Raw genomic sequence first — 27,743 nt, 5'->3', positions numbered from 1 at the left:
ACATAGATCGAATAACTAACGGCTCTCCGTATCGCAAGCGGCGCTCGAATACAAGTGCTTCTAACCCGAGTGACCAAACCAAACCCTGTTATTAGTATACCCTGGACGAGAGCCAGCGAAAATGTGTGTGTATGTGTTTATAGGTGTGTATTCTTTCTAATTCTCTAAGCTCCACACACGATCAGCGACAGCCGCTGGACCCAGAATTTGCTGATTCAGCTCTCTTATCAGAGTCTCGGAGCGAGAACAATATCATTTGTATTTCAACAGTCAGTGCGTTCGGCATCGTTTCATTGAATCCCACTGCGTTTTTGTAGGTCTATAAATTTTGCCGGGCAGATCAACCTCCGTAATAAGCCTTTAAATAAACTACAGAGAAACGGATGAAAGCTATTACCACGTTATTTTGTGAAATTCTAATTGATTTAAACAAAATAAATATTCATTAAAATATCTCATTTCTATCGATGTTTGGCGTGTTAAATATACATACATATATATATCGATAGCGATTTATCGAAATTCAAGAGTTACTCGAAGCAAAACACCTGAAAGCCTGCATAAATAGAAGCAGCAGAAACTGACACAAAAATTGCCAAACGCCACAAAAAGAGGAACAAAACAATCTGTGCGCATAAATTGTTCAAGAAATTGAAATAAAGTGAGTTTATGGAACACAAAGAATACACGTTTAGACATCATTTTTCCATTCCACACAGAAATATCCAGCGACGAAAATGAGCATCCAGAAAAATCAAGGGACCACTGTGGAAAACATCGACGAGATCGACAGCTTCGTCGCGGACATGGCCAGCCTCTGCATGAACGAGCCCTACTCGGACGTGGAGTTCCTGGTGGAGGGTCAGCGGCTGCCGGGCCACCGTCTCGTTCTGGCGACGCGCTCTGAATACTTCCGCGCTTTGCTCTACGGCGGTTTGGCCGAGTCGAACCAACGGGAAGTTCGGCTGGAGGTGCCGCTTGAAGCCTTCAAGTTAATCCTGGGATATCTCTACTCGGGGAAGATGACTCTGTCCACACTGGACGTGGACACCATTATCGATGTGCTCGATTTGGCCCATCTTTACGGGTTGCAGGTCGTCGAGTCGGGAATAGGAAAATACCTGCAGCAGAATCTTTCTGTCAGTAATGTGTGCACGATCCTGGATGTCGCACGCCGCAACAATCTCAACCAACGGGCTGAAGAATGCCTCAATTTCATCGACAACAATGGCTTCGATATAGTAAAACATGATTCCTTCGCACAACTGCCCAAGGAATCACTTGAGGAACTCCTGCGACGGGACAAGTTATGGGCCCTCGAAATTGATATCTTTCGAGCTGTATGCAAATGGAGGGACAACCATCCGAGCGAGGACTTCAAGACGGTGGCTGCGCTCGTACGTCTCCCGCTTTTGACTGTCCAACAGCTGGTGCAAGAGGTACGCCCCTCTGGCATATACGAGTTGGAACAGATACTCGACGCCATTGGTCAAGCGGATACCGGAAAGAATCTGCCCTACCGTGTCGGGTTGTTGCCGGGGGAGGATGTGGCATCAGGGAATCATCTTGCGCGCCGTTTCCAGGATGAGCTAAATTATACAGTCTTCGAGCTGAGAAACCTTTTCGCAATCAACTTAATTGAATTTATTTGCGAATATACCCCATTTAATCGCATCATGACGATCGAAGTGCATGTTTCTTGCGACCAGACTCACTGGAATTGTGTGGGATCGAAAAGTCCTCATGGAAACGCGACACATAACTTCACATTCGAAGAGCGACCCGTTCGCTACATTCGAGTGGGAGCTGTACCTAGTGGCTCTATACATTCGGTATCTTCTCTGACAGCCATGTACAAAAAGTAACACTGATTCTATAGAATCATCACATAAGTATGTAAATTTTTGGACATAGCAAACGATGGAAAATACTAGTTTCTGGGAAACTTCACAGCTTAGGATAGATCCATTTAACTATGGAGAAATAGCAACCCTTCAAAAACTCTACCTAAGTGGAAGTTAGAGAGATCTATTGGCCAACCTGGCACGAAAAACGGTGAGAATATGGTTTTTACCTGCGTAATCCCTTTTTTTGGGTGGTTTTTCGTGCCGGGTTTCGTTAGTTAAATCGATCTAGAAGGCGCTAACAAATTTAAGGAAGCTGTTGGTATATATTAGATTAGATGTTAGATGTAATAGATAATAAAAGATATAAAAAACAAATACAGTATTTGAATAAAAGTTAAATAAATTTAAATCTCTGGAAAATTCTGTATTAGATGTTTGGTATATAGATAGTAGATAAATGGATATATTTCATCGTAAAAGCTTTGATGAAATGGGGCTTTTCAAGAAATGAACAAAAAATGATCTGTAAATACATCATCTTACATCCAAAAAATACACTAAAAAAGAACAAAAAAGCAATTGATTTAAGGATTAAATTAAATCATACCATAGCATTCATGTTGCTGGCATGACATTTGATTTTCTGAGAAAGTTTAAGTATTCAAAGTATAGAAAGAATAGTGTAGTACCTTTTTGGGGTAGAAAATTTCAAGAAAATTCAGTCATTCAACTACCATTGTGTTTATTGTCCAAGGGAGAGAGCCAAGGCTACCAAAGGCTCTATACGATGAAGAAGTGCTTGGCACAGGGCAGGGCACGCCCACACCGGACGAGAACGCGGCCAAGTTGAGAGAATTATTTCAACTGGTGAGGCGGAATCTCGAAATAGCTGCGCAGGGCCAGGCGAGGTATTTTAACCTGAGGAGGAGAGCGTGGAAACCCAGGATTGGAGATAAGGTATGGGCCAAGCAACACCATCTATCCAACGCGGCCGAAGGGTTTGCCGCAAAACTGGCCCCGAAATATGACGGTCCCTACACCATAATGGATTTCGTGTCCCCGGTCATCTGTAGATTGTAACCTGAAGCCACAGCCCGGTGAGGGAACCCCTAGGACAAGCCCTGGAACCGAATCGTAGTCAGCCCCTCGAGGAGGGGTAACGGGCGTGGCAGACGGGGAAGGATGGACGGGGGCACGAAGGACAGAGACAGTCGACAGGGGCAGAAAGGAGAGACTCAAGAGGATGCCACGCAGGACAAGGTCGTACAGGATACTCTTACAACTAAGGATCAGGAAAACTAGGAACCACTCGTGTCACGCAGGACAGGAATCATCCACAAGGGCAGGAATGAGCGGCCCAACTTAATGCCACGCAGGACAAGGCCTTCCAGAATCCTCTTACAACTAAAATCGGCAAAGCCAAGAGGCTGTAAAACTAAGCAGCAGACTGTGGCAGGCGGACGGATCAAGCCGGACCTACGGAAAGAAGGATAAGAGTTAGCTCATCAACCAATAGAAACTGAGCAAGGGTAAAGAAAGTAACAGATACCCGGATCACCACTATCCCAGGGAGCGGGTTGCGTGGTGCGTCTACGGACGAGGTGGCCCCGGAAATGGCGTTCCGATGGTGAGCCGAAGTTCGGGTCCGGGTCCAGGGCATTGGAGACAGCTGCCAACGTCGGGGAAGGCGGGACAAAAGCGAATGCAGCCCGTGCGCGGTCTACCGGCTGGGGAATCGGATGATCCCTGGGTCCGATTCGCTGCACGGGGGTGACATCCGCGTCCAAGCCAATCCGGAGACGGGCAGCACGGGCGAAAGGTCGGAGGATCTGTTGATCACGAGCTGGGAGATCGGTCTGCACCCTGGACGGGCTGGAAGAAAAGGCAAGGTGAGATGAAGAACCCAAGAACTCGGGAGGCTTACCAGATTCAAGGCGAAGCCAAATAACACGACGCCAGACCTGGAAGTAGCAACACTCGCAGAACAACGCTCACCTGAGCCATGGGAGCGAGGTCCCTGGCAATGGCCAGAGCAAGAGGCCAAAGCTAGGCCGACAGACGTCGTGCCCAGGGGAGCGGGCAGAGGCGCGCCGGCCCGAGCTGCAGCGTCAGGCATCGTGGCCCCAGACGGGGCCGGCGGACAACCCACGGTGGCAGCCCATCAAACGCGAGGACTGGCCGGCCGTCGTCAAGCGCTATCTCGCGCGGATGAGGCCAACTTCGACGAGGGTGAAACTAAGTACCGTCTATCGGTGTCCACCGATCGGCAGGAGGTGTTCCGGGCAACACACTGAATAGAAGAGAAGAGTAGAGAAGAGGAATAATTAAAGAAAAAGAATTAAAAACAAAAACGAATAAAAAAAAATAAAAGAGAAGAAGAACATGGTATTTACCTTTCAGCAGAAGAACAGAGGGGCATCGCTAGAAATAATCGGTAAAGTATGAATGAATGCGGCGGAAGGCGTGAAAGAGAGTGGAAAACTTACCCGAAGCATCCAAAGGGCCGCCGGAAGGCCTGCGCACCAGCGGACGGCAGAAAGGGAAACCGGACAGGCACAAGAAAAACAAACAAAAAACCCGGAACAACGTCCATTGAGGAATTCGCGATGCGAAAGTAGAATACGCACGCCGCGAGATATCGAGTAGATCACAAAAGCGCCCCTACGCTTTATCGAGTGGATCGTAAAGGCAACTCTACGCCATATCGAGTAGGTCAGAATAGCGACCCTACCCTATATCGAGCGGATCACAAGAGCGCCTATGCGAACTATCGACAAGGTGAAAACGAATCGATCGCTCACATCGGAGAGATACGGCAACACCGCACTGGGCGAGGCCGAGGGAGGGCGCCAGGGTGCAACCGGTTCGAGAACAAAGCGCGCGCGCGCCGTTCGCGCGGGGTTTTTGAAACGTCCCAAACATGGGACGCGGAGAATCGGGGTTTTCCGCCAAGCGAACGCGTTGTGTCCAAAGGTCCCAATCCCTTGAACCAACGGTGCCACGCTTGGAGTGCATCCCACAGGGAGTGAGACACCTTCGGGCCGAAAAGCCAAGTGAGTCAAGTGAGAGCCCCAGTCAGTAGAGTCGGCGGTGCCACGCTTGGAGACGCCTTGGGGGGTCCAGGGTGGGTCACGCTCACCAAAAACGCAGAGGAGAACCAACGGTAGAACCAGCACCGGAGTCGGAATAGCGTATGATAGCTCTAAGATACCAATAAAGCGTAGTTGTCATATCAGTACAAAACCCAACCCGTGCCTTCTTACTAGTCGTCGGGGCAACATACAAATATTGTTGCAGCGAGCCCACCGACCGCTGAGGCAGCCCAGCTGAATCGGTTCGTCACACCATTATTGTCAGCTTTAAATTCAATTCCGCGGTGAGTATGAAAGCCCCCTTTTCTGCTTCCTTCTCCTAGAGATACGAGTATCGTTTGACTCTGCATAGGCCCCCTGGATGCGCCCCGGCCTGGGATTGATGTGACACCGCACACACATAAAAAACGTAAAAGAAAAAAAATATTAAGTACAAAAGAAGGGAACACAGCAATTCCACTCACAATCCACATATTGTAGTTTCCAGCTGTTTTGATCCGAACTGAACTCTCTCCCGCGATAGGTCGCTCCGTGGGGCAGGAGCAGCCAGCAAAGCCTCATACAAATTGCCGAGAAATCCTAGCAATGCCAGAGATGCTAACAGGACCCCAGGACCATGCCGTGCCACATACACAGATTCTGTGAAGAGTTTTTTTTCCTTCCCCCCCCCCCCCCCCCACAAAAAGAAACGGTTCAGAAAAGTTCCTCAAAACATGCGTGGGTGTATGTGTGGGATGTGTGTGTGTGTGTGTGTGTGTGTGTGTGGATGGACGTTTGTTTGGCTGCTGCATCAAATTGAAAAATTCTACCCCCTCACCGCCCAACAAAGTTCCCTACAGCGATGGGGAGGAGGCACTTCATACAAAAGGAAAGGTATTCAAATTAATTTGAATGTTTGACATCCAGGAACTAGACCAATTAATTACTTTTTTAGAAATTTTACAACTATTTTCATAAATTATTTGGCTTTAACTTTTTCATATATAAATTCAGAATTAGTTTTCATTCGAGAATTTTCCAATTTATGGTTTTTTGTTTTAGAAAAAGGCGTGAGAATTTGTAGAAAAATTGTATGTATAATTTGTAGAGAAATAATATTATATTATAAATTAATTAATCTTAAGTCTAATAAAATATCTACTGAGTTTTAAAGTCAGGCCATGCCTCTGGCTTAGCACACCACGCATATACCCTTGTTATATTGATACCCATTAACCTTATACAGAGAACCTTTTTTGGCATGTCAGGGCCAACAGCGCAGCGGCAGTTGCCATACCAACAATAATTCAATATATAATTTGGCATAGAAATCAAATAAATGCAGAAAAAATATATATATATAAAAATAAATCAAAAATGTCAAAGCTCACAAAAGGGGGGGACAGGGACAGGGACAGGTACAGGGACAGGAGGTAGAGGGAGCGAGGACTTTACATCCCAAACGTTTGCTATCTATAATAGCCTTCAAATAAGTATAGGGAACCCCTCATTCGTATATATATATGTGTGTGTGTGTGTGTGTGTGTGTGTGTGTATTCCATTGACATACGGATTGTATGCATATGTACGAGTATATAGTAAATACAAAATATATCAGTTGTGGCGGAATCAAAATGCAAATGCATGTTCTGCATATTTAATGCGCGACAGAAAATACCCAAAAAAAAAAAGAAAATTAAATCCAAATATTTCCAAGGATAGCAACGATCATTAGTATACCCTGGAAAGGATATTGGAGTATTACTTAATTGCAGCAGCCTTTTTGCTGGTGTAAATATATGCATAAATAAATCTTGATATTCTCTCGATTTATAGAACAGCCTACAAAAGATTGTTACGGCCGAAACTACCTCTAGAGTGACACCAAAAAAAAAGAAAAAAAACATATATATAAATATAAAAAAAAATTCCCTTTGTTGCCACGCAGCTGCATCAACACAATAGCGAGAAAACTTGCAACCAAAACTGCGGCGGGCACCCACTGCTGCTGCAGCTCCCTGCTTGCCCTAAAAATCACGCATGACAAAATGCCAAAGTGGCAGGCAACAACAACAACAACAACAACAACAACAAAAATATGCAGAAATACAACAATCAAATATTCGAAGGAGTTTTCAACGGGTTTTCCAAAGGCCCCACCCCCACGGCCCTTCGCACAATACTTTCACCCATTTTTCGGCCACAGCAATGACTTTTTACAATTTTCATATGAAATGAACCATTAAATTGAATTGGCATTAAAATTATGTGCATGCTGTTGAGCGAAATAGGAAATACATACATACTATATGTACATATAGATATGTACATATATATAGAAGGAGAGGATGTGAGGCAGACAAAGAGGGAAAGAGAGAGAACGAGTGCTTTTGGCACTTTGCATGCGACTAACCGAAACCCATTCCGACTTCGGAGCTATTTGCATTTTTATTACAACAACTGGCAAAAGCAGTTGAACGAACGAGCAAAAATTCAAATAAATGTTTGTTAAGTATTTTTGAATTGAGTCTCACACAGAGCCACACACACACACACACACACACGGCGGTAGAAAAACGTTTGGATCCTTGCACCTGCTGCTTCTCAGTCGCAACAACCGGAGAGGAGAGCAAAAACTCCCTCTGGCAGCGACAGATGTGGGCACAACAAAAGGCTAAGAAATATATCAGCAAATGCTCAAGGAATTGCTCTTGCAAGACTACAAAATACCAAATGGTAAATAGTTGTAAGGGACAAACCCCAAACAATATTTGATAGTCCACTCACCCCAAGGGGCCTCAAAAATAATTGAAATATATGAAATCCATTAATAGTAAATATTACTTAGCATTTCTGTAAGCGTTCCTAGCGAAAATAATTAAAATAATAATTTTTACGTTAAGGAAAATCGTTTTAAAGTCCCAATTCCATATTCCCTATCCCTTGAACATTTTTTTTTAATTTAATTTAATTTTTGAAAAAAAATTTATAGTCTTCGGAATTAACCGATTTTCAGGACACCCAAAATGGATGCATTTTGGTCTAAAACTTGAGCTGAACAGCATTTTCTTTGCCAAAAATGATTGAAATTCATTCAAAATATTCTAATGACAAAATGGAAATGTTTCTACAGAATTCAGCATGTGGTGAAAAGAAACAAAGTGAGAAACACACTCGATTTGCCATCGGTCATCAAATAGAGGTGGAAATATTGAGAACAAAACGTAATCACGGTCTGAAAGAAATATTGAACATAAACCGCTAGATGCAGCAGCGCTCCTCGGTTAATTTTGCCTGAGATCCGCTTATGAAATGCTTCGCTGGGGTGTCACTTGGGTGTCGCTTGGTTCTATCTATGCCCCAGTCATTGCATGTCAATATCCTAATAAGTTGCCTGACATCTATCAAGAGAGTTTTCCTTACTATAAAAAGCGTTGCCATACCAGTTTTTTGCAAACAAAAGAACGTCTTGAAGTCTTCTTTGCCTGGGCTTTAAATTTGACACAATAAACTTCACTTTTCCTCCGCTTAATATGCTTCAAGGAAGGAGGGAGAACTCTGGCATCCATATCATTAGTCAGCCTGCAACAAGATGCTTGCCACAAACAAAAACAAAAAAAAAAAAAAAGGAAAAAAATTATCAATGGATAACCGAATGCAACACCAATGCCTGAGGCATGAGGAGGATGAAGCAACAGCAGCAGGAAGAAGAGAAGGAGGAGCTCTAGCAAAAAGCCGCCATTTTTCTGGCTTGTTTGACAATTGTTGCGGTGTGGTGTGGTGTGGTGTGGTGTGGTGTGGTGTGGTGTGGTGCATGGAACATGGTGCATGGGGGCATGGAACATGGCCGCCATTCATCGTCCGTTCGTGCGGAGCAGCAGCCGGAAGCAGCGGCAGATGTTGAACGTGACCATGACAACGATTCCATTGCAACCCAGAGAGCGAGAGAGAGTCTGGACTGGGACTCGTTCCCCCCGGACACTCCGGACACTCCGGCCACTCCGGCCACTCCGGACTCTGGACTCTCTCCGGACTAGCGCTGTCCGTCTCCATCCAACCACTAATGCCGTGCTAGTTGTTATAGCTGTTGTTCGACTCAAAGAGGCATGCAATGCAAGTTGTTATAGTTAGCTGACTCTTGTGGTGCGTGCACTTGCCAAGTTTTCCCCACTCCAAGCCCCAAACCCCCACCACAAGTTTCCCTCCCCCACCCCTCCGCTGTCAAATGAACTTCTCCACCGCGTTAGTGGGACAACTTTTCAATGAAAAATTTAAAGATACGTACAACATTTCCAAGTGTCATCCGGTAGGTATCCTTTCACTTATTCCACCTTTTCCAAGACCTCATTTTGCCTCACAAAAAAAAAAAAAATAAACACTTGAAAGGATTCCCGGCTCAGGCAGCAGACAAAGCAGCAGTTTTTTTTTTTTTGTCTTTCTTGTTTTTTGTCTTGGTTTTCCCTGGCTAATTGTTTTCGCCACGCTGGGTGTGAAAATTGGAAAATGTGTCGGAAGGCTGAAAGGTGGAAAGTGGAAATCGGAGCTCGCTTCGATGCTTTTCTGCCAGACGACAGACTTTTGACTTGTGGGGCGACATTATGGGCGCCCCTTTGATGGGGCGCTCGCGCCTAATTAGCAACGAGCCGTCACAAATTGTTTGTTAATTAAATAATGACAAAACATAAAAAGGATTTCGCATTTTCTCATTAATCGTTCCAGTCTTTTAACACACAAAAAAGGGTTCAAGTGGCATCGAACCCAATTGACAGACACTCCAGGTACGAGTGATTGGGTTCAGTGTTCGAAAGGGATGAAAAAAACAACTTTGAAAATGGTTAAAGGCCCTAAAGTGCTCTAGTTCTTGAAAGTCCATTAATTTACATTAATTTAATTGTGTCGTTTGATAGGTGTAATCCTATTTTTATTGCTGGCTATTGATCTATGAATTTTAGTGTTGGTAAAGAATATTTGTTTTGAAGAAATTGTGATAAAATAAATAAAAACTTATGCCTAAAATATCAAAAGACCAAAGAATTGAATATTTCTTGCGAGAATTTGTTAAAAGTACATAGTGTTGGTAAACAGTTATCAATAAAGATGCAGAGGCATAAATAAACGTAGATTTAAAAGCCATAAAGTTTTAAAATAAATTGTTTTACAATCTTTTTGCTTTATTCTTGAGATTATAAAAGTTTTCTCTTTGATTTCTTTCCAAAGAAGTGTTGGTAAGTCGTAAGCCTTAATAGTGTTGGTAAGGTGACCAAAGTTTTCTTTTGCAGAGGTCTCATTTTTTTTGAAAACACCACTCCCCAAAGGGGAATCTCTCTTCATAAAATCAAAAAGAACAACAAAATTCCGATTGACCAAATGCCACAACCCGCCCAGCCCCGCCCCGTTGGCAAATTAAAATTTCGAACCAATAAACTGCACTGCCAACTGACTTTTCCGAGGCCCCAATTCCGTATTTGTCCTTTTGCTGCGCGATGGCAAATTTTATGGCAGCTGCAATGCAATATGCAGGAAGTCGAAAGGCGGTGCCCCCAAAAATCGTAACCGTCCCGCTGCTGTCGCGGGTCATTAGAGACACGCCGCGGCCCCATGGCTCTCCACGACTGCGAGCCACTCATAAAATACAAACAGGCAGTCACAGGACAGTCAGAAACGATGTCAAGTCGGGAAGTCAGGGGAAAGCAGCAAAATGCGAAATGCAAACCACAATTGATGGGCCGGCAAAATGCGTGAGGATAACGGCGCGAAGGCAGAACCCAACCATTGACCAAACAAAAAACTATTCAAACTATTCCTGCATCACCCAAAAATTATGCGATCTTTAGAGGGAATTAATCGATTGTATTTTGGAGGAGCTTAAGGCTTGGTAAATAAGGGAATATTTTAAGATCTTCTGTGGACATGCTCTGATTCCAATAATCTGAATAATCTGGTATACAAGCCAATACGTACTCTTACATTCCTTCGACCAAATGCCACTCTCAATGTCTTTCTCCGCTTATGAGCGGAAATTATAAATCCATTATATGAAACTGTACTTTTCCCCCAAACCCCCCTCAAAACACACACAAAATCCTCGTACAGGACCCAAACGCATTAAATTTTAGAGGCGTATGCGCGTGTGGCCATAAAAACCAAATGGCGGACGAACGGAATGAAGGAAAGAAGTGAGAAATAAAGCGAAGAGGCAAAAGTAAAACAAAATGTATAGAAATTCCTTTTGAGAGACAGGCATTGGAATATGTGTTTCCACCTAAAAGTATTCAACAAAAAGTCCCGAAAATTACCTTTTCCTGAATACTTTTTGATTTTTGCAAGAAAGAGCGAGAGAGAGAGAGAGAGAGAGAGTCACTCAATTAGCGTAATCAAGAGGGTCTCTCTAAAGAAATGCCAGCACAAATATCTTCTGTATAAGGAATCATTTTCAATTAGCACTCATCTTGGGTGTAATTTATGAGATTTTCCTCCAATATATAATATGTGGAGAACTTTGTTTTATGTGCATCGTGGCTTTTCGGAGAAAAATAGAGAAGAAAGATCCCGCAAATAAACATTTGGGTAATGCTCACAGTTTTGTCCCATTGCCATGTTATGCAAAAGTTGTAAACGACAGCGGAGTCCTCCTCCTCCTCCTCGTCCTGGTCCTGGTCCTAGTCCTAGTCCAAGCTTCTGGAAATCCTGTTTTATGTCTGGTGTGCCACCACCAACTCTGCTCAGCTCTGCTCTGGAAAAAGTTGCCGCAGTAATAAAGGAGATTACCTTACACATAACATGTGGAGTAGAGTGTAGAGAGGGTACTTCTGGAGGCAGAGATTTTCCTGGGGAGACACGAGTAAAATGATTTCTGGTTTAGCCACAAAAGCCAAAGGAGCCTTTGAGGCGGTCGACATGGACACATCCTGTCCGCTGCAGCCTCTGGGCCATCGCCAAACCCTTCCGCCCTTCCGAAAAGAAAGTTAATGGAGGACAGCGCCCTGTGCAGCGCCAGGGAAATGCAGTCAAATGTGCCGAAAAATTGCACAACCGAAACTTTCTGATTTTACGGATGAACATTAACCCCTCCACGCCCCCCCCCCCCCCCAAACCACCCCCCAACCAAAACGAAGAAAGAGTTCAAACGGAGGGCGAGATGATCCGAGGCCAAAGTTCCAAACATTACAATAGAATTAATAAAATGAAATGAACTTTAAAACTAGCATTTAAATGTGTTAAAATTTAGAAAAGTTCACTTTTACAGCACTACAACGAAAGGGGAGTTCAAGAGAAATGATCCAGCGATGCGGCACGACTGAGGGGCTCTGCTGCAGGACGCGCAACACGAGAAACCAAGAACCCAGCAAGGATGACGAAAACAGAAAGGAATTTTATGTGTTAAATCCAACGCTACCTTTCTCGTAATTATCGTTATATTCAATTAATTAAATCAAATAGAAAACAGAGAACACACTCACGAAGTTCTTCTTTCTCGATCCTCACTCCTCAAGGTCCTCCTCAATTTTCTCTCCCTATTAGTGGTACTGAAATTTATGGCTTTCCTATATTCATTCAAGTATTTAATACCAAATAAATAAGTTATTTCGTATTAAAGACATACGTATGTATGTACACCTATGAAAATATTTCACTACATTCGTGGCACAATTTCTCCAAAAATTCTGTGTATATCTGTATATAAAAGTAATACCCATAAAACCTGCAGATTGTTCTCTTCCCTGTTCTTCAAGCACTCTTGGCCAAGAATTCTCTTGAACAGGTAAGATCGAAACTTAAATTTGCACCCCAGAAAATTCCTTCAACTCTTCTTGAACTTAAATTGTGAGATTCATTTGCTACTCATCTTGTGCTTTCTTTTGGAGGGAGGGGGCCAGGGCGGCTGTGGGCAATGGCCAAGTTGCACTTACACTTTTCTCATTACGCACACACACACACTATGTGGCACACTAGGGCCCATTGTTCCCCATATTTTTGGGCAGAAGGAGCAGGAGCAGGAGACCAGAAGCCGGACTTGTGGCGGCAGAAGGATGAGCAGGATGAGGACCAGGGTAGCAGCGTCTATGGAAAACAACACAAATTGTTATGATAAAAGTTTTTATCAAGTTTTCGTTTCGCTTTTTGTGTGTGTCGTGTCGTCATTGGTCTTGGTCTTGGGTTTTCGTCTGGCTCTGTCGTTGATTTTTCCTATAGAAGATAAGGAAACCTGGGACGAGTAAGGGTGTTGTTGTTTCTCTCTGGACCACTGGAAAATGCATAAAACAATGCCTTTGGGTGCCAAGGGGTTTTCTGTGTCTCATAAAATTTTAACTACTTGCAAAAATACTGCTAACTGGTAAAACTTTAAGCCAAAAATCATTAAGTCTGCCGAAGAATTGTTTCGGTGTTTCGCCGTAGAGATGCGGCGCTCCTCTCTGGATGAGTGTGTGTGTGTTCGCGGGAAGGGAAAAGAGGGGAAAGAGGCAGAGCGTGTGTTGTTGGTGGTTTTGTGGTGGCCAAGGAGCTGCCTTGTTTTATGCTGCAAAATTGGTTGCATGGCCATTTTGCGGTGCTGCTGCTGCTGCTGCTGGGCTGCAAGCAGTTTCTTCTTCTTTTTGTCTTCTTGGTCTTTGTCATTATGACTGGACCTTGGGGACAATATCCATTGCTGGACAGTACGCCGAGCTCCACCAAATGTATGTCCCTCTCTTTCTCTCCGCCTCTCTGTGTGCGTGTGTCTCCCCTTTCTCTGTCGTTTGCTGGCTGGCACACAACTTTTTAATTGCAATTAAAAACTAAGCAAAAGTCTTGGCCAAGGAAATCCTAACCATTTTCCAGTCTCTCTCTCTCTCTCTCTCTCTCTGGCTTTTTGGCTGTTGTCCCTGCTGCTGCTGCTGCTGTTGGCCCGAAATGAAATGACTGTCGTGTAGAGGAGACCGACAAAACTTACAGATTGCACATTTTTAGTTTACCTCTGTGTAAAATATATTGCAAGCCACAGCAAAAGTTGACCACGTCAACGGTTAACAGCTCAGGTGGAAGTTGTTTAGAAAAAAGGACTGTATAAAAGAGAGGGGAATGAATAGGGCGGAAAAGTGCAGCAAAGAAAAAATGTTACGTACTGGGCCTGGATCGAACACTTTATAAATATTTTAGAACAGAAAAACTCTTATTTTATGTAGGACATCATTGGAGATTTCCAAATGGCTCGATAATGTCTATAAGCAAATTTCAACACATAAAAGCATTACATAATGGGCATTTTTAAAAGCATCACAAAAGAGAATCTAGATTCGAATATGATTCAATTTTTTGAAGGCTCTTATCTATATAATCCTAAATCTAAACTCATTCGAAATCGTATACCAAATCCGTTATCACAGACTCAAACCACCCGCCCAAAGATCACGCATCAAAGACCCACACCTACTACTCAGCCAAGTCACAAGCCGCATCATGGGAATTTTTAAGGCCATCACAAAAGCGAATCTCATTTCTTCCAAGATTCAACCTTTTCAGGACTTCTTGTTAATAGTTTTCTTCGCCATTTTTCTTCCCAGAATATTTCTATAAAATTGAAGCATAACCTTTTTTCAAATAATCCTATATCTACTCTCATTCCCCACATGATTTACCCTCTCGAGCAGCCATTGTCATTTCTACGCAAATCCGTTATAACAGTCTCAAACCACCCGCCCAAAGATCACTCATCAAAGACACGCACCTACTACACAGCCAAGTCACAAGCCGCATCATGGGAATTTTCAAGGCCATCACAAAAGAGAATCTCATTTCTTCCAAGATTCAACCTTTTCAGAAATCTTTGTTAAAAGCTTTCTTTGTCACTTTTCCTCTAATGATATTCTTATCAAATTGGTGGTCAACATCTTTCAAATAATCCTATAGCTACTCCCAGTCGAAATCCTACTCCAAATCCGTTATCATAGACTCAAACCACCCGCCCAAAGATCACTCATCAAAGACCCGCACCTACCACGCGGACAAGTCACAAGCCGCACGTTCTTTCAGCCAAGACACATGACTCTCAAACTGGGTCACAACAAAGCTTTCACCTATATTCCGACGCTGTGCCGAGCGAGCTGTTGGATCGCTGGCCTGCCTGTGAATTGAAGTGAAGTCAAGTTCACAATAAAACCATCAAAGCCTTGCCCTGTCCCATTCAGTTGGCTGCTAGCACTCGGCTTGTGTACAGAAAGATACAGCGATCCGATCAGTGGAAAACAATACGCGCCAACCGATTTTTTGGCTAGCGCAATAATAATAACGGGTTTTCGTAAAGGTTTCTGCCAAAAAAAAAACAAAAAAAACCAACAAAGTGATTTTCCACCAAACAAAAAAAAAATAACGTGTGTGTTTAGTGCGAGAAGATGGCCAACAATTGACAAAAAAAATATACAAATAGCTGCATTTTTGGTGGTTTAACATTTGAAATAAAAAGACATAGCCTTGGATCAACAGAAATACCAGCTAAGTGCCGGTTCAAAGCGGTTAAAGGCGGCCAGTTACTTTACCTTTTAACAACAAACTTAAACCACCACCACCACCACAGCTGCAACAACAACAACAACAACAACAACAACAACAATAACCACTGTAAATCAGCTTAAAATTAATTGTCGCCCAAGTGAAGTGAACCGCAAAACTGTGAAGTGAACGTGTAAGAAGCAAAAAGAAACAAAACAGAAGAAGCCGAAGCAACAGGTAAATCACCAATAAATCCGCTCAAGGAAGTACTACAGATCATGCAAATTATACAGTGCGAATCGTCACTATAAGGTTATCTGAACTATACAAAAAAAATATCAACACTAAGAGCAAGGTTTTTTAGGGTTTATTTTAAAGAGATTATAATGGAGCTGGCAAGGGATTCCTCTCCCTCGAAACGACGGAATGACACGATCTTTAAATATTATGGAACCCCTCAAAACATACTCCAGAAATGGTTTTATTTCTTAAGATTCTACAGGAGATTTTCAAAGGTGCTCTTAACTTTGACATAGTAGGTCTTAGGACAGAACTTGGCTATTGGTTGAATTTCAAATAATTTCAAAGACGGCTTCTCTCATCCATCAGCTTGAACCATTATAAATGGATATTTACTGTAGGTAAAAAGTATCAAGGCACAGAATGCATCTTTAAAATCATCAAAGAACGAATCAAAATCTTTGAAAAAATTACTATTATAATCTAAAAGCCATTAGAAACTGTTGATGAATAAAATTAAATATAATTCTAAACAAAATTTAATTTTAAAAGGTTTTAAAGCCACCAAAAACTATTTAAAAAGGGTATAAATAAATGAGTCAAATAAGCACTCACAGAAGTACCTAAACTAAGGAAAAATAAACGTTTGTTACAGAGTAAATTTAAGAACAAACCAGCAGAAGGAACTATTTTAAGTTTCACTTTAAACCGCCGAAAGTACAAAAAAAAACTATTAAAATTCCTCTGAAGTTCTTCGTCACGTAATTTAGTAAAAAAAAAAAAAAAAACTTTATAAATATACTCCAACGTTAGAGTATCCCGAGATTCGCATTTCATCAAATTTCAACCCTTTTTGGTTGGCTCTTTCAACTGATGACGTATACGCAATGTAGACACAAAAGCTCATAAATATATGCATATGTATGTATGTATTTTTGTATATTGTGTATATATTTTTGTGATTCGTCTAACGATTCGATCGTTACCGTCTATTTGTTTTGGCTGCCAGCGCAACAAGCTGGTCATATTTTAAAAACACGTTTTTGCATGCTAATGCCACTCAGACGGTAGTCTCTGGCGGTAGTTTCGATTCAAGTGTTTGTTGACTCTGAACGAATGTAAAGTTTGCAATGGATTTGCCATACTATGGATACAAGTACTTGCTAAAACAGACAAGGCATTAAACAAACACAACACAGAGTATGGTAAAGTAATACCTGTATCAAAGGTAGAGCGTGAATCAGGAAATAAAGCGGGCTCTTTATGAATGGAAACGAATATGTTCTGTATCTTTTAGAGACTGGTACCATTAAAACTGTGGGGGTTCCATCTGTGGCTTAAAGCATCATATTTGTATGCTTCCAAATAGGTTTCAGGTGAGCATTAATTACTAGAAATTTTTCTCGGTATTCATGTTTTTTTAGGTCTTTTTTAAAATATAAAGAAATTGTTACAGTAATAAATGTATAAAAATCTTCCATTATTCCATTCAGTTTCGTTGTCTTGTCTACACTTCTCGACCCTTCTTTTCTTACAAAAGAAACCGATCGGATCGTAAATTTAAAAACCAGTTAAAACTGCTATTAACTCACCTGAACAACTGCTTGACATTCATGACGTCACTTGAGACATTCTCTTAATTCGATTCCAAGAAGCCTCGACAAAAATTAAAAGAAGAATAGATCTTGTCTCTGGGTCTGAGTCATCCCCAAGTTGGCGGGGGGGGGGAAACTTTTTTAGAACACTTTTAACAAGCAACGAGCAAGGAGAAAACCAGTTTTATTCTGAAAATAAATACAACAAAATAATGAAAATAATTTAAAGCGGATTTAGACGTCAATTTGTTTGGGGGGAATTTTTGTTGCGTTCTGCCACAATTTGCGTGCGGTGAATAATTTTACAACAATTTCTATACGAATATTTAATGAATCAGAATTCAAGATGAGTTTTAATAGCTGTAAAATATGTGTTGGCTAAACCCTTTCAATCGGTCAATGCCAATCCGACTAGACCCTAGTGTTTCTTTGCTTTCTTTATTTTCTGCAATAAGATTTATCACTCTCAATATACGTTCTTAATTAGGATCGTAACAGGTCTGTTATCTACATTTTTCGCACATCAATCTGTCAACAAAGTGCATTTACAACACAAGAGATACGAATATTACCTGAAAAACAATCTGTTGCAACATTCTTAATTAGATTTTTTGTTTGTACAAATTTTACGAGTATCATATAGAGATTGGGAGTGTGGCATATAATAAATAGACTCTAAATAAGGGTTCTATAAACATTTACAAGGACCTAAAGATCTGTTCCGCTTTCAAATTTCTTGAATTTTTCGCTAAAGATATAAGGAATACTCAAAGGGGAAAGATAATCCAAGCGCTAAACGAAATATACGTATATTGGATCTTCGTTAAGACTTTCCTTTACGTCTTTTACATTTAACGGGGGTTTTTTTAAATTTATTTAACAGTAACAGCTCTTTATTATAGATTTTTCTATGAAATATTCACTGAAATCCCCTTGTTGTAATCATCGAAGAACGAATTACACTATTTCGAAATTAATAAAATAGTTTTACAAATTTCATTGGTATTATTCCAACAATATGTAAACAAGTTGAGAAATTCCCGATTTTCGCATTCCATTAGTTCCATCAATTATTCTTTGTGACTCACGCAATAGTAGAAAATCAATTGCAATTATTTTGACAAACCCTCATAAATATTTTCGATCGCGAAACGTGCCCACTTCTCGGTTAAATCAATAATTGCGAATTAATATAAGCGCAAACGTGTCAATATTTCGCGGTAATTGTCAGCCGGTTGCACAGCCAAAGCAACAAATTTATGAGATATAACGATTTTGGTACACAAACGACTGATATATAATATATATCCCAAATCACTTTATCATTTCAGTGAGCTAACAACACTGGTTGGTAAATGAAATAAGGTGTTAATTATATAAATTAATCACATTAAGCGCCTTCTTTTGTTGAAGAAATTTACTCCTTAGTTGGCGAATTTTTACAGTCCTGTTAATTGTTTTATGAGTATTAAATTTGCTCTTAATTTGTTGTAATCTATAGCAGGGCAAAACATTTGACTCTCATTCTGTGAATTTTTCTCCACCAAGACGGAGCCCCACAGATATCTAATGGAACTTGCAAAGCACATATTTCGAGTTGAAAACCTCTTGCATTATCTATGCCAGACAGACAATAAATTGCAGTATCTAAAGGGCCAAGACAGTCGGTCACTCTTTCTCTATATGGCTAACCATTCGTCTAGCCTTATCTCTAGCTCGTGACAGTGACATCATTTCTTATCTTCAAGATCATTTTTGGTTTATCTGATTGTCACTTATACAGCTTCTTTCATCTAATCGTGATCTGAGCGAAAATAAAGCATATCACAATAGAATTCAGAATTCAGAATTCCCATTCCCATTCAGTTGAACTTGAAAACTCGCTGCTAATAGAACTGTTGACTGTATTTTGCAGGAAACTATGGAAACATCGCATCATAATCACCAAAATCCAGCTTTTATAGGCGACGATGGACGCAGCACAGCGAGCACTGTGGTGATATCGGTAAGCGGTTTGGTCCCGAAAACAAACTATGAGCCAACTAAACATCGCTCTTTCATACAGTCCAACAGTCCGGTGCCGGGCGCTACAGCAGCCGGTCGCGATAATGCCGACCAGGAGGCAGGAGCGGGCAAATTGTCAGAGGAACGTGCCACCTGGGGCAAGGGAGTGGAGTTCCTAATGTCCTGCATCGCCATGTCGGTGGGCCTCGGCAATGTCTGGCGATTCCCCTTCACCGCTCTCGACAATGGCGGTGGTGCCTTCCTCATACCATATCTCATTGTGCTGTTTCTGATTGGCAAACCGATTTACTATCTGGAAATGGTAATTGGTCAGTTTTCCAGTCGCGGTTCAGTAAAGGTTTTCGATTTGTGTCCAGCGATGAAAGGTAAGCGTTTGTGAAAGTTCACTTTTTCGGTTCAGTTCGAGGTTTTGATGCTCTTGCGGCGAGGATACCAGAAGCAGAAGTGATTGCTGTCAATCGATAATTATCGATTTCAAGCGATGCTTTTGTGAATTGTAGACACTTGACGTAGAGAGTAGGGAATATTTATACTTTCAAGAAGTAAATGGATATCTAATGTAATACGGAAAATTCCAGTTCTATCTGTTGTTCGATAATTATCGATTTTAATCGAAACTGGAAGTTAATAGTTCCAACCAAAAAATTGATCGATTTGAATAGATTTTTCTGTAAATTAGATTTGATTTTTTGTTAGCTATGATACCAGTAAGTTATTCAACTTCCACAGTTTAAACCCTCAAAGAATATCAGATTACCCTTCAAGCAAGAGCATAGCAACCAAAAGAACTGAATCTGAACCACGTAAATCATCATTTGTGCTCATCAACCCATCCTCGACACCGCATCTCGTACTCGTATAGGTGTTGGAATTGGTCAGGTTGTGTCCATATCCATGGTGACCACCTACTATGTCGCTATAATGGGCATAACCCTACGTTATTTGTACGAATCGTTTCGCTCGCCATTGCCGTGGTCCGAGTGCCGCTCGGAATGGGAGTCCACCTGTGTCGCCTCCAGTCTGGGTAACACCTCCAAATTGGCCAATAACCGAATGGATATGGATATGCCTCAACAGCAGCCGGTGGCATCCGCCGAGCTGTATTTTCTGTAAGTGGTTTGTATTGTCGTTTGCTGTTGCTGGGGGTCTCGGTTTCGGTCTCGGTGTCATTATTGTTGGTGGTCTCTTTCTGCCGTTGTGTGTGTTTGCTTTTGGGGCATGTTTTCTGGTGTTCTGTGGGTGCATTGTGGGGTAATCTTATCGCGCGATACTCTGTGACTCTGGTGAAATCCCGGCACCCAGACTCAACTCAAGTTTATGGGAGCATTCGTTCGCTTTATTGGCATGCGGCACTAATTGAATGAGTACCATACACGCAAATATGGCGCCTAAATTGCCATTAATTGAGAGAGGATACTGGTGGATACCGCAATCGGTCGATGCGATTGCAACAGCCATCAGAGGGTTCAGTGACAGTTGCTCCAATTGGCAAACATCATCATCATTATCATCATCAGTATCATCGGCATTCAATAATGGAGGTTCTTGAAGATTGAATTACTCAATCACTGTACACAGTATAGCCTTGGCATTAACCTTGTTTCACGATGGAAGAAGATCGATTGCATTGCAAGAAAGTACTCCATTATTTTCACCTTTCCTAATGGTAATTGGTTCAATGATTCCTTGTTGAATATTTGTTTGGGAGATAGTTTTAAGAGGCTTATCTTTGGACGTTGCATATCATGCCCACGCCACATTAGGCCAAAGCCTTTAACGCACTCCAACCGACCGATATGCGCTGCTGCATGGCGCGCGACGCTATTAACCGCACCGGGGAGCGGTTCGAGGAACATTAGAGCTCCCTAGAATATTCTTCATTGGTTCCATCAGAAATACATCGATTCTGTGATTATTGTTCTATTCATTCCGACAATCATCAATCTTTGAACGATGAGAGTTCCATTTGATTTCTTTAGTAAGCTTCTCCTCCAATCCTCCAATCCTCCAAGCCAATGATCAGAGTTCTAAGATCTTAATCACTTCTTCTTATCAACTCATGAGCCAAAAAAATAGCAACTAAGGCAACATAGCAACATCTTTGAGAGGTTACAATGCCCCAAGAGTAAATTATAAATGACAACTCGTTAACTAAGAATTTACTTAATTTACTTAAAAATAATTTGAACTAAAAAACGTACATTCTATAAAAAATCTTCCATTCCTTCTTTCTTGCACTTTCACTATCATTGTCTTTAATCAGAATCAAAATAATCATAATCATCCTCAAAGCATGAATAACACGAATCTCCCACGCTCTATCTCTCTTTCTCTCTCTCTCTCTCTCATTTGAATTGTGTCTTTAAAAGTCTTTACTTTCTGTATCTGTCATCCGGAAAGGTGTTGGAATCGGTCAGGCACTGCAGGTGTTTATGCTCAGCACATACTATGCCGCACTGGTGGCGATAATTGGTCGATACTTTTATGAATCATTCCGCAACCCATTGCCCTGGGCCAAATGCCACGAGGAGTGGGGTAGCAACTGCATTGATTCCGCCCCCGATGCACGTAATTGGCTTCCACAAGATCCACAAGATCCACAGGATGATCAACCGATACAAAAAAATTACACAATAAATGATGAGAGTCAACGGGTTCGGACCAGTTCGGAATGGTATTTTGTGTAAGTGGGGGATAGTACTCTCGTATGGTGATGGTTCCTATCCTAACAATGATTTTATTATTGGTGGTTGGTCTGTACCCTTCGATCTTTCCTTTAATTTGTGACACTTTTCAATTTCAATTGAAATATTTAGAAAGGAAGTGCTGCACGAGAAGCCCGACATCATCGATGGCATTGGTCTGCCCAACTGGGAATTGGTCATTGGCTTATTCGTCGCCTGGCTGTGCGTCTTTCTCATCATTCGACGCGGCGTCAAGAGCTCCGGGAAGGCCTCCTATTTCCTGGCCATCTTCCCCTATGTGATCATGGGTGTACTCCTCATCCGTGCCGTCACCCTGCCGGGCGCCGCCGATGGCATCTTGTACTTCATCAAGCCGCAGTGGGGCAAGATATTGGATCCGAAAGTTTGGTATGCCGCCGTCACGCAATGTTTTTACTCTCTCTCCGTTTGCTTTGGCAACATCATCATGTACTCGTCGTTCAACAAATTCGGACACAATGTCCATCGGGATGCGGCGATTGTCACGGGTCTGGACACGATCACATCCCTGCTGGCGGGCTTCACCATCTTCGGTATCCTCGGGCACTTGGCCCACGAGATCGGCACCGATGACATTGGCACTGTGGTGAAGGGCGGCGCTGGCCTCGCCTTCATCTCGTATCCCGATGCCATTGCAAAGTTCAAACAGCTGCCGCAGATCTTCTCGGTGCTGTTCTTCCTTATGCTGTTTGTCCTGGGAATCGGCTCGAACATCGCCATGACTTCCTGCTCGGTGACGGCCATAAGAGATCGTTTTCCACACTTCAAGCAATGGCAGTGTTCCCTCTTTATAGCAATCATTAGCTTTGCCATTGGCTTGATGTACATAACACCGGTAAGATAATCAATGTAATACTTAAGACTTAATGGCTTAGTTATTGGTTGTCTTTGAACATTAGGGCGGACAGTATATGCTTACCCTAGTGGACTTCTTTGGGGCCTCAATGATTGCCTTGGTCCTGGGCATTGCAGAGCTCTACACCATTGGCTGGATCTATGGCACTGATCGGCTTTGCAAGGACATTGAGTTCATGCTGGGCCGCAAAGTGGGTCTCTATTGGCGACTCTGCTGGAGCATCTTCACCCCATTGATTATGACTGTAATCCTGATCTACTTCTATGCCACCTATGAGCCCCTGACCTACAACGACAAAATCTACCCAGGCTGGGCGTACAGTAAGTGTTCCCTCGAAACACCTTTCACTTGATGGATCACTGATCGATGGTCGTCCTTTGTTTTCCCAGGCATCGGTTGGACCATCACTGCCTTTGGCATTCTCCAGTTGCCCGTGTGGATGATTGTGGCCATTGTCCGGGATCCGGGCAGAACTTTGGGTGAGAAGATCACTGGCGCTTTCACTCCAACGAAAAACTGGGGTCCCCTCGATCCCCTGCTGCGGGAGCAGTATCACAAAGAGATTGACAACGAATTGACCCCGAAGCGGGGTCAAGGCGTTTGGCCCGCCATCAAGCAGAATATTTTTGGTTAGCCGGAGATCTGTACGTATTGAGAGAGCCACCATTGTAAATAGTTTTGTGAATGTATATTTTTTAAGTTGTGAAAAAGTATACTAGAAGATCTTGTATAACTCTTAAGTCTGCCAATAAAGTGAATAAGTATGTAAAGATTTTATTTTTAGCTGAAGCCATAAAAGGATAGGATCCAAGCAGAGACTTTATGATCCCAAAAGTCACAGCAGTCCCAGGGAATAAATCAATAAAAGCCTCAAATTTAATATTCAAACCAAAAGCTTCGACGATCGAAGCTTTTAAACTGACGGAGCAAGAGCTTTTAGATCATTTTGCAACCAGCTCTAAAAATCAACGGATGAATAAACCGTTCTGTTGATTTCGAATTTGGTCTCGCGCACACTAGGCCGGAAAGAGGCCTAAAAGCGCAGCTGATCTAAAATCACTTTCAAAATTTCGATCTGGGTGCGCGGCGCACACGATCGCCGGAGTTGAACACTGAAGTGTTTAGGATGAAGCTACTCTCCGAAATGTAAGCCTTTCTCGGGCAGAAATGCTTGATTGATCAAACAATGCTATAAGCATAGTGTACACGAGAGGTCTACTCGTACCCTATCGATAGTAGATAGGGGTGGGATCTCCAATCTTATCTTATCAGCGCGCTCGTTTCCGCACCGATCATTTTTTAGTTGTTCGATCTAACTAATCTGTCATGCAAGCAGTACTAAATCTGCGGAGCACCGAATAACATTTAATTGCAATTGTTACAGGTTATTTGAGGAAACGAAAATGAGCAGCCAGGCGAATAAAGATACCTCGTCGTCCCCGAATTCCACTAATGAATACATTATCGACTACAGCGGCAGCCTCGTCGCGGACATGGCCAGCCTCTGCATGAACGAGCCCTACTCGGACGTGGAGTTCCTGGTGGAGAATCAGCGGCTGCCGGGCCACCGTCTCGTTCTGGCGACGCGCTCTGAGTACTTCCGCGCTTTGCTCTACGGCGGTTTGGCCGAGTCGAACCAACGGGAAGTTCCGCTGGAGGTGCCGCTTGAAGCCTTCAAGTTAATCCTGGGATATCTCTACTCGGGGAAGATGCCTCTGTCCACACTGGACGTGGACACCATTATCGATGTGCTCGATTTGGCCCATCTTTACGGGTTGCAGGCCGTCGAGTCGGGAATAGGAAAATACCTGCAGCAGAATCTTTCTGTCAGTAATGTGTGCACGATACTGGATGTCGCACGCCGCAAAAATCTCAACCAACGGGCTGAAGAATGCCTCAATTTCATCGACAACAATGGCTCCGACATAGTAAAACATGATTCCTTCGCACAACTGCCCAAGGAATCACTTGAGGAACTCCTGCGACGGGACACGTTTGCGGCCCTCGAAATTGATATCTTTCGAGCTGTATGCAAATGGAGGGACAACCATCCGAGCGAGGACTTCAAGACGGTGGCTGCGCTCGTACGTCTCCCGCTTTTGACTGTCCAACAGCTGGTGCAAGAGGTACGCCCCTCTGGCTTATTCGAGCCGGACCAAATATTCAACGCCATTGGTCAAGTGGATACCGGAAAGAATCTGACCTACCGTGTCGTCGTGTTGCCGGAGAAGAATGTGGCATCAGAGAAACATCTTGCGCGCCGTTTCCAGGATGAGCAAAATCATATAGTCTTCGAGCTGAGAAACCTTTTCGCAATCAACTTTATTGAACTTATTTTCCAATATGGCTCATATAGCATCAGGTTCGAAGTGCATGTTTCTTGCGACCAGACTCACTGGAATTGTGTGGGATCGAAAAGTGTTTATGAAACCGCGACACATTACTTAACATTCAAACAGCGACCCGTTCGCTACATTCGTATCAGAACTGCACCTACTACTAATGTACTGTCTCTGACAGCCATGTACGAAAAGTAGCACTGTGACTTTGTGCATCAGCAGCGAGCTCTGGGTGGGGAAGGTTATGTCCTTTGATGAAAGTGAAAGGTAGTCGAACCCATCTCTACTCTACAGGAAATACAGACTTTAGTAGCCGTATAAGTATATGTATATGAATAAAATGCACAGCATTCAAATTTAAAACACAATCAACCAATTAATGGAAACCAAGTGAGGGGAGTACAAGAAGAGCTGCAAATACAGTGAACTATTAGAGCAATAACACAGTGAAATAATGCTATAAGAACAACGATTGCCTGTTTGATTAGCCTTGTCCCTGCATATTCACTGTGGTGCAGCCTGTCAGCACACAACTTCCAAGATTCCTATTTTCTATTTCTTACACGCGTACAATTTCACCCAATCAAAAGGAAAGATCAACTTCGGCTGCCGAGGACATATGTACATACATAGATACAATCTTTAATGGTAGATACATATGTATGGCGAGGGGATCCGAATGGAATCCAGTGTGTAAAACGTATTCAAATATAATTAAACATAACCTTTAAAAAAAACAAACAAATCTCTAATTCTGTCAAATCTAGCCTCGGAAAGGGTATCAAGAAAATACAGACAGTGCGAGTGCCGAAACATAGGGAATAAAGCAAAGAAAAAAAAAGAAGAACCGTTGCTGTCCCGTTACTCGTAGCACACTGCACACATTTGCGGCTCTTCGCATGAGCGGGCGCTAGTTTTCTAGGTGTACGAGGGCGAGTAACGGTGCTCCCAAACGTTTCGTCTTGTACACTGTTTCCTTCCCTCCCTCCTTCCTATTTTGTTGATGCTTTGCTTTGGTTTGTTTCTATGCTGGCTCTAACCAAAGACTATACAATACCAAGATGTTGCATGAGGAACAAATTCTTTTTATACCCGATACTCAAAATGAGTATTGGGGTATATTAGATTTGTGGTAAAAGTGGATGTGTGTAACGTCCAGAAGGAATCGTTTCCGACCCCATAAAGTATATATATTCTTGATCAGCATCAATAGCCGAGTCGATTGAGCCATGTCTGTCTGTCCGTCTGTCCGTCCGTCCGTCTGTCCGTCTGTCCGTCCCCTTCAGCGCCTAATGCTCAAAGACTATAAGAGCTAGAGCAACGATGTTTTGGATCCAGACTTCTGTGATATGTCACTGCTACAAAAATATTTCAAAACTTTGCCCCGCCCACCTCCGCCCCCACAAAGGGCGAAAATCTGTGGCATCCACAATTTTAAAGATACGAGAAAACAAAAAACGCAGAATCGTAGAGAATGACTTTATCTTTTAGACTGCAGAATCTGAATTGGATCGTATTACTATTATAGCCAGCATCAAGAAAACAATTTCATTTTTTCTCGCCCTGTCTCTCTCTAACACACACGTAGCATAGGCGGCTTTGCTTAGAGTAAAACATTAGCGCCTAGATCTCAGAGACTATAAAAGCTAGAGCAACCAAATTTGGTATCCACACTCCTAATATATCGGACCGAGACGAGTTTGTTTCAAAATTTCGCCACACCCCCTTCCGCCCCCGCAAAGGATGCAAATCTGGGGATATTCACAAATCTCAGAGACTATTAAGGCTAGAGTAACCAAATTTGGTATCCGCACTCCTGTTAGATCTCACTATAAAACGTATATCTCAAAATTTCGCCCCACCCCCTTCCGCCCCCACAAAGGACGATAATCTGTTGCATCCACAATATTGCAGATTCGAGAAAACTAAAAACGCAGAATCATAGATAGCGACCATATCTATCAGATTGTGGAATCTGGATCAGATCAGATCATTTTTATAGCGAAAGGAACAAATCAATTTGCACTGGCTACGCAGCGCCCGACGTCACGCTCAGACTGATTTTCTGTCTCTCTCGCACGCACTCTTTGTCGTGTCGATTAATAGAAGCGGCGTCTGCCGGAGGAGAGCCATACTGACTTAGTATCGGGTATAACTGTAGAGTTGCGGTGTCCGCAGCAACTCACAACGTTCCCCCTCGTTTTTTTTTTAGTTTATTTAAACAATTTAGGATATGATGCTCCTGGAATCAGAGCGTCGATACAGTCTGGACGAGTTGACAAACGACTGCTTCACCTTCATGGACCTCAATGTAGCCGAAATATTAAATATAGCACCTGCTACGCACTGTCTTGGCAATCACTTGGGAGATTTCTACAGCTCCACAACTTTTATGTCCCCGAGGTAGATATCTTTCGAGCTGTGTGCAAATGGAAGGCAAACCATCCCAACGTCAACATCGAGCCGGTGGTCTCTCAGATACGTTTCCCCCTCATGAGAATCGAGCATCTACTACATGTGGTGCGACCCTCTGGCATCGTCTCACCGGACAAAATACTTGACGCCATCGATAAAATGATCACA

At 42.7% G+C, this 27,743-nt stretch overlaps 3 protein-coding genes and 1 long non-coding RNA gene across 10 annotated transcripts in view; 2 read left to right on the top strand and 2 right to left on the bottom strand.

The window, feature by feature from the left end:
• The first annotated feature begins 152 nt into the window (after positions 1-152).
• On the top strand, positions 153-25,373 carry LOC6903477 (BTB/POZ domain-containing protein 9-like). 3 transcript variants are annotated; one of them, XM_033380830.1, is made up of 3 exons: positions 153-661; positions 720-806; positions 24,315-25,373. In XM_033380830.1, exons 2-3 carry the CDS (start codon positions 738-740, stop codon positions 25,356-25,358), a joined length of 1,113 nt encoding a protein of 370 aa, XP_033236721.1. In that variant the 5' UTR covers positions 153-661; positions 720-737; the 3' UTR covers positions 25,359-25,373. The 3 variants fall into 3 exon arrangements, with proteins under 3 accessions (XP_033236721.1, XP_033236719.1, XP_033236720.1); XM_033380828.1 differs by lacking the exon at positions 720-806 and adding an exon at positions 15,111-15,122 and having other exon boundaries at positions 154-661; positions 24,219-25,373; XM_033380829.1 differs by lacking the exon at positions 24,315-25,373 and having other exon boundaries at positions 173-661; positions 720-2,256.
• On the bottom strand, positions 2,565-4,721 carry LOC26532321 (uncharacterized). 2 transcript variants are annotated; one of them, XR_004469505.1, is made up of 6 exons: positions 4,334-4,721; positions 4,241-4,268; positions 3,843-4,137; positions 3,772-3,808; positions 3,397-3,719; positions 2,565-3,323 (listed from the first exon to the last, which is right to left on the bottom strand). XR_004469505.1 is itself a non-coding variant. In XM_033380834.1 (5 exons), the coding sequence occupies exons 3-5, from the start codon at positions 3,849-3,851 to the stop codon at positions 3,313-3,315; spliced, it is 432 nt and encodes a 143-aa protein (XP_033236725.1). In that variant the 5' UTR covers positions 3,852-4,137; positions 4,241-4,268; positions 4,334-4,712; the 3' UTR covers positions 2,565-3,312. The 2 variants fall into 2 exon arrangements, 1 of the variants encoding a protein (XP_033236725.1); XM_033380834.1 differs by having other exon boundaries at positions 3,397-3,808; positions 4,334-4,712.
• LOC117184226 (uncharacterized) overlaps positions 12,884-27,743 on the bottom strand; it is a 60,004-nt gene continuing 45,144 nt past the window's right edge. The window contains exons 3-4 of one of the 2 annotated variants that reach the window (XR_004469509.1): positions 17,215-17,406; positions 12,884-12,979 (exon numbers count right to left, since the gene is read on the bottom strand). This is a non-coding gene — a long non-coding RNA (uncharacterized lncRNA). Of the gene's footprint in view, positions 12,980-16,827; positions 17,148-17,214; positions 17,407-27,743 lie in introns of those variants that run through there. The other variant, XR_004469508.1, reaches the window with a different exon arrangement.
• LOC4817927 (sodium-dependent nutrient amino acid transporter 1) lies at positions 15,066-23,591 on the top strand. Of its 3 annotated transcripts, none has more exons than XM_001357334.4 (7): positions 15,066-15,619; positions 19,133-19,222; positions 19,283-19,607; positions 21,643-21,925; positions 22,059-22,800; positions 22,865-23,141; positions 23,211-23,591. In XM_001357334.4, the coding sequence occupies exons 2-7, from the start codon at positions 19,139-19,141 to the stop codon at positions 23,453-23,455; spliced, it is 1,956 nt and encodes a 651-aa protein (XP_001357370.4). In that variant the 5' UTR covers positions 15,066-15,619; positions 19,133-19,138; the 3' UTR covers positions 23,456-23,591. The 3 variants fall into 3 exon arrangements, with proteins under 3 accessions (XP_001357370.4, XP_033236717.1, XP_033236715.1); XM_033380826.1 differs by lacking the exons at positions 15,066-15,619; positions 21,643-21,925 and adding exons at positions 16,920-16,998; positions 20,105-20,351; XM_033380824.1 differs by lacking the exon at positions 15,066-15,619 and adding an exon at positions 16,945-16,998.

The sequence above is a fragment of the Drosophila pseudoobscura genome, chromosome 4, assembly GCF_009870125.1.
Source record: "Drosophila pseudoobscura strain MV-25-SWS-2005 chromosome 4, UCI_Dpse_MV25, whole genome shotgun sequence".
Lineage (NCBI taxonomy): Eukaryota > Metazoa > Arthropoda > Insecta > Diptera > Drosophilidae > Drosophila > Drosophila pseudoobscura.
The sequence above is the reverse complement of the archived record's forward strand: the minus strand, read 5'-3'. Positions and strand labels throughout refer to the sequence as shown.